At 41.0% G+C, this 6,775-nt stretch overlaps 1 protein-coding gene across 1 annotated transcript; it reads left to right on the plus strand.

The window, feature by feature from the left end:
* Positions 1 to 2,532: 2,532 nt before the first annotated feature.
* Positions 2,533 to 6,519, plus strand: LOC112290349 (uncharacterized). The gene is made up of 7 exons (XM_024536520.3): positions 2,533 to 3,173; positions 3,391 to 3,501; positions 3,702 to 4,843; positions 4,935 to 5,065; positions 5,160 to 5,366; positions 5,578 to 5,638; positions 5,768 to 6,519. The coding sequence occupies exons 1-7, from the start codon at positions 3,026 to 3,028 to the stop codon at positions 6,023 to 6,025; spliced, it is 2,058 nt and encodes a 685-aa protein (XP_024392288.1). The 5' UTR covers positions 2,533 to 3,025; the 3' UTR covers positions 6,026 to 6,519.
* Positions 6,520 to 6,775: the final 256 nt, after the last annotated feature.

Genomic DNA, 6,775 nt, shown 5'->3' on the forward strand with positions numbered 1-6,775 from the left:
TTGAACTTTATATGCAGCATATTGGCAGCTGACAGTACTAAAAGAGGACCGAGTCGGTCTCTGATGTAAAATGTCACACTTTGGCAAGACTCTTGTCGTTTGGAACGTCTAAATTGATATAGCTCTTTATATGCTCCTTTTCCTTGTCCTAGTGCTGACTTAGCGACAAACTGTTCAATTGGTGGCTCTGAAATGCTCCAGTCATCAACAGGACAAATTGTTGCCAATTCATCTCTTGGATCAGGCTGAGGCTTGGTTTTCATGCTGGTTTCTAGACTGCCACGTAGCGTATGTGGTGGTTTTTCGCCTATGTGACTGTCTAGTGATTTACAGAGGAGAAAACGATGATACACTCCATCCTGTTTCAAGTGATAGTCTTGCACTCTGTAGTAATATCAATGTCATTGTCACTAGTTCTTTTTTCTGACTAGATTGACTCAATCCAAAGTGATTCTACTCTGCTAAACTCTTCGTGGACCCGTAGTTGGTAGCCATTCTATTGAATTTTGCTGCAGACGCAAGTAGATAGTGGGTGGTACCTTGATGAGAGATTGTTGGTGTGTGGTCATCGAAGTTGGCCATTGTGCTGTTACATCCTAGTCAATTTGTATTTAATACCCAACTACAGCTAAAGAAAACACTAGCAGTTAAACAAGAGCTGTAGTCTTCTCTAGAAACGGATGTGGATCTCTTTCAAGCAATGCCTTATTTGTTCTCCTATTGTCGGCAAGATGTTGACACTCAAGCCCACGCCTTTTAGCACGTTGCAATGTTTGGACATCACATTTGTGACACCAAGTTCAGGTGTACTATCAAGTTTAAAAATTGAAATCAAGCCGCTTTATTTTACTAAAAAGAATGTGACATTTTCCAGTCAGAAAATGACTATGGAATTTTCTTGACTATTGATGGTATGGCTTAGAAATTACCCTGAATTGAAAAGGTGTTCCATAAATTGTAATATCTGATTACTTTTCTTATTGTATACAAGTCTATAATTGATTCTGGATCAAGCATGTGCCACATCCCTAAATCCATTGATCCATACAAAAGACTCAACGGCTTAATGTTCATGTGTGAAATATGCTTGCAAATATTAAGAATTTAAAAATAATTTAAAAAATAATCATAATAATATATTCAAAGAACATACCAATGGGGAGTGATTTAAGGCTCAAGACTTGAACAAAAAAACTCAATTTTTATTTATAAATAATTATACATTATATATATATATATATATATATAGATATATATATATATATATATATATATATAAATTTTTAAGTTTCAAAAACTTAAAATTTTAAAATCGTTTCAGTCAAATCTTGAAATTTGAAAATAAAGAGTGATTTAAAAAAATAAAATAACTTTGTTTTAAAATTTATATTATTTTTCTAATTTTGAAACCACCAAAAATGATATTACTTTAAAAATAAAAATAAAAATAATAAAAACCCTCAGAAAGTATGTTCTTGAATGTTAATTTGTAAACAACATTTTTTAAAATATATTTTGCTACATATTATGAGGCATATTTCAATTGAATGTGGATTATTTTAAATGCTTTTGATTACAAAAAGAGCTAAACGATTCTGTAAAATTCGTGGAACTTGGGGTAATATGCTTTCTTCCATTCACAAACTATATATATATATATATATATGCAAATTTGCATACAAACAAACTATGTAATTTGAACAAAAATCCCTTGAACACCTGTTACTAAGTTAAAGGATCTTAAGAAGATTGGTCAAGTTTAAGTTGTATGATCTAACATTTTATCATGCCATGCAGTGGTGGGAAGGTTTTGTAACTCTTAAAGGATGTTGAATGCATAAATTTGTGATTTACAGGAGTCTAAATGGTCCATTTGGGACCTTGGAAACACTATTCATACCATGTACAAAAAAATGCATTCTACCTCATATTTACTTCTTAGGGTCTTTAGACTTATTTTTCTAGGTGTAAGAGCAACTTAAGCAAACTTTATTGATTTCAACCAATTAAAATATTCAAAAGATAAGGCTTCTCACCTTCTCTCCTTAATATAAAATGCATTTCACATACATTTGTGAAGTTTTGCAAATGGTACCAAATGACCCACGATGTAGAATGTAAGACAAATGATCAGATAAATTACTATATTGTATTAAGTTAGAAGTTGAGGGCTATAACAAAATAAGAATCTAATTGGTACTTGGCAATGGATGAATAGAAAAGCCAAATATCCCCTTGCATCAAAACTCTACACCTTTAGCATTGTCAAATTGTTCAAAAGTGATTTTTATTCTTTATTATAAATTCCACATCCTTAGCCTTGCCCTTCTACCAATATATTGTAGACTCCCAACAATTGATTACCCATTAGTAAAATGCTCACATAAGCTGATGCAGCTCCTTGACATCTATCTCCTTGACACCATACATGAATGATGGACAAATGAAGTAAAAAGGTCACAATACAAATTTGGTACCTATTCTGCAAAATTGGAGGTTGAGAGGAGCAGGTGTGTGAGGATGCAAAGGTCAGACTATCTGTTTCTGTCTGATTGTTATATCTTCTAGATGGATGGGCAATCACCAGGGAAGAGAGAGGAAGATGGAATCTATTTGTTTATTAATTAAGTTATGTGAGTATATATACATATATATAGTGAAGTGAGGGTGTCACATCCACCCACATCGACGTGGAGCATAGCAACGGTGCAGCAGAGAATTGAAGGCCATCAGCATCCAAAACTGCAGCCGCAGCATCAGCATCCTCATCGTTCTTGCCATCTCCCCACCTGCGAGCAGCCCCTTTCTTTCATCCAGCCTTTACCAGCGCCGCCTTACATAAGTCTGCATCGATACTTCCATCTCGACCCATCTTGCTGCTTTGCAACACTGGAGGTGCTCGCCGTTGATGTTATCGTCATTCTTCGGTGTCAGGACCGGAACCAGCTTGATCAGCTCGCAGCTTGTTTTGTACAGTTGAAGAAGTTGAGTGGACGGGAGACCTGGAGCTGTGGTGTCTGTCAGCATGAGCTTAGCGATGATGCACGAGGTGGGATTGCCGCTGCGAGAATACTCTAGAAGAGGAGGTGATCCTGCTGCTGCAGTGGAGATGCGCTTGTTTGCGACCGCGTCAGATGGGGCGTTGGTTGGCTTGAGCCCCGCCAGGCTTGTTTGTAATGACGCCTCCCCTCCTTCCCTCCCTTTTCTAGACTGGTTTTACATTCTTGGCGCAGCCTGGGCTCTTTTTGCCCAATCTGTGAGTGAGTCTTTCGAATGAGTCACCGTGGTCATATCTCGATCGCTCCTAATTCTGCCATTGGAAGCCTTTTTCATGTCATGGGGAAGATGCATAGTTTATTCGGATGTGGTGTGTTTTTGTGTAATGTGCAGGCACACCAGCGTTGCAGTCATCGAGGGAGGTGGAGAATCTGCATCATACGCACAAGAAGCGTGAAATCCCATGTTGTCCCTGCCGTTGCGTCACCGGGATAATTTCGAGAGGTAATCGCTACTTTACCACATCCAAATTTCATAATGACGTGGGTAGTCGTCTTGTCCAAGGCCCCACAGCAGAGTATTTCTCAGATATGCTAATAGTCGCAACCACCTGCTTCACACCAATCCGCCAATATCTCTAACCCCCAAACACGCCCAGCCGAAGTTTACTGATACACGTATGATTAATGTTCGTTACAAAATAGGTCTGTCTCGAGCACCTCCAGTAGGAAGTTCTTCTCTAATGGAAGTCTCGCGGACACAGCTCACAGCGTCGGCAGGAGCATCGCCAGAAGGCCGCGTCGTGCGAAGAATCGCCCAAATCAGCGCTGAGACCCATGATCTTTTAGGTACACTCGATCAACTAGCGGATTCTGGAACAAAGCTTGTTGAGGCCGCCGGTGTTGATTTGCAAAGTTCGGTCCCTGAAATACATGGAACGGGAGATTCTGCTCAACCGGTCGCTGAGGTAGTTAAAATTTTGAAGGCAGGATCTTATCTGTCTCGAAGAGTATCCCAAGTCTGTCAACCCGGGTTTGTTCACGGAAAAACAAGTCTTTCATTACCACCACATCAACCTCCATTGACGAGCTACTCGGCAGTGCACCAAGCGCACGCAGCTTGGCTTAAGAATCAGACGACGGATGTATTACATATCACAGCAATTCGAAATTCCAAGGCCGTCTCTTGCTTGGCCACGATGCCTATGGCGCAGCAAACATCGAGCCCAAGCAGCCACAAACATGCTCTCCCCTGCACCGTTGACAGAAATTCGAAACGAGTGTGTGTTGGTTTAGATGATCGTCGGTTCAAACGAGCAGCAGACGAACGGAGGCCGAATCGTCTTGGTCGAGAAGCTTCACCCAACTTGAACTTCAGAAATACAGAATGTGGTGACATTCCAATAGCCATCGCAGCCAACACTCATGTGCAGCCGGCGGCTCTGATCCGTAACACCGGTAAACCCAAACCTAGCATGATCCTGAATTCAAAGTTTCTAGCACCAATCCGATCTCTTCTGAGGTTTCACTATTTTCAAGGGCATCCTAAAAAACGAAGGCGGACTGCGGCGGGTCAACATGGCAGCACTCCTGCATCAGAAACCCGAGAGATTCCAGCCAGCCGCCACACAGGGCAAAGCGCCGAAGTCCATGACGGCCATCCTGAGCCCCTGAATCATGGTCTCAAGCCCCCACAGGTGCCAGGTTCTCTGGTTGGGACTAATCTGAATGCAGCCGCTGCTCTGGACACGCAACGAGTAGAGGAAACAGCCTTCGACATCGACGAAGCAGAGGATCTCGCAGAGAGTCAATCGAGAAAGGAGAAGCTTGAAGTTCTGCTGCGCTCGGTAATCCTCCTTGTCATATCTCACCACCATGAGATGTACCAATTAGCCTAACCATCTGGATGACCGCAAGTTTGTGCTGAATTGTTCGCAGGTGGAGAGCAATTACGAGGCTTATCGAGCGAACGTGTTGGAAATGAGAAATAACTTTGACCAATTCGGAGGACGAGAAGGGTCCCTGCTCTACACCGCGCTTGGCCTGCAAGCCATGTCTCGCCGCTTCAGGTAATTGCCCAATTACAGAGAGCAACCCTTTTAGTGCGAAAGGGTGAAGAATTTTCTCTCAGATTTTCCAGTGGTTATATGGAGTTTGTGGCAGGATATGCAAAGATGGTATCACGAGGCAGTTAAGGGTTGCTACAAGGGAAATGGACTTGTCCTCCCAGCTCCGTCAGGCGAGATGTAAGGTGCATCCAGAGCGGCAGCTGCTGAAGCCAAACCACCGCGGGCCGGACCTTCATGCAAGACTTCCGGACAGTGCCACTGATATTCTACGCCGTTGGTTGTTTGAACACTTCCTTAAGCCGTAAGTAGTGTAATCTTATCGTCTCCGTGAATTGACACAGATCAGCAGCTCATTTTCTGCAGCAGAGTGTAGGCGATCCAAAACACAAAGTGATTGATATTTTTGTAGACGCTACGTCTGAATCTTGCTTTTGAAAGAGGTTACACGTAATATCATGCACAATTGAGTGAATGCTAAGAAGGATGAGCACTGAAAGGCGAGTCTAGAGCAGGTACCCTCAGCATCGGGACAAATGCTGGTTGGCAGAGCAGACTTCTTTGAGCAGATCTCAGGTTCGATCACGAATTCCCGTCCATGGAAGCAATCACGCCTTGGAGTTCCATTTTTCTTATTGTCTTTTTCAATCCCCTAACTGCGGAGCGGATTTTCACTACAACAAGAAGTTTTCTTACCACTTGTAGGTGACCAACTGGTTCATCAATGCACGGGTTCGGCTGTGGAAACCCATGGTGGAGGAATTGTACGAGCAAATCCAGCGTGAAGATGAAGCTGAGCAAGCTGCCCGAGAGAGCTCGGCAAATTCTAGACAATCATCTCAAGACGGCATCTATAGTTCTGGTAGTCACCACAACGTTGAGCATGATTTCATGCTGCAGGCGGGTACTATCAGAGGAACAAGGTCCAGTGCTTTACATCCTGTGATCATCAGAACAAGTTAAATAACTCAACCACCGTGTATGGTACCAGGGCTGTTTGAGACTTATTGTTATAAAACTCCACGGAAAACAAGATTCGTTGTTTACACCGGGAATTGCTATTAACACCAGAAAGTTAGGAATGTAGCAAAAGACATTCTGGCTATCAATGGTTGTGGTTGCAGTGCCGCAGTTTCGCCTATGAGAGAAGGTTGGGGCTGAGGAAGAATTCAGAGAATGAAGGCATGTTTCTAGTAGAGCACGTCAGGTTATAACTTTTTATATCAATGTTTTGTGTCATTTGACATACAAACATGTTATGTTTGAAGAAAATTAGAATAAAAATTAAACAATTTTTTTTTTTTTTTTTTTTTTTTAGAAGTAATTTAGTAGTTAAAGACATTCTTTTAGTTATTCTTGATGCTACTTGGTTCTTGTGTAGCAATTCTAATCTCTTGAACTATTTCAGGAGCTTTTTAAACTTAGGGACAAGATGAGTGGCCAAAATTCTTGAGTTCTTTGATTGGTCATTAAGCCGTCTTAATACTTGGAAAAATCACTCCAAAGACCTTAAGAGAAAAAAAGGTGGAATGCATTTTTTTTGACATGTCATAAACGGTGTTATCTTTTAGAATTTCTATTAGGTCCATCTCAAGATATAGTATTTAAAAACAATTAAGAAGTCATTTTTTTTATAAATGCTTAAAATAATTTTTAAAATAATTTTGTTAAGTTTTTAAAATCAAGATATAACTTGATATACTTAGGTTAATA

This window comes from Physcomitrium patens, chromosome 13 (genome assembly GCF_059467195.1).
Source record: "Physcomitrium patens ecotype Gransden chromosome 13, ASM5946719v1, whole genome shotgun sequence".
Lineage (NCBI taxonomy): Eukaryota > Viridiplantae > Streptophyta > Bryopsida > Funariales > Funariaceae > Physcomitrium > Physcomitrium patens.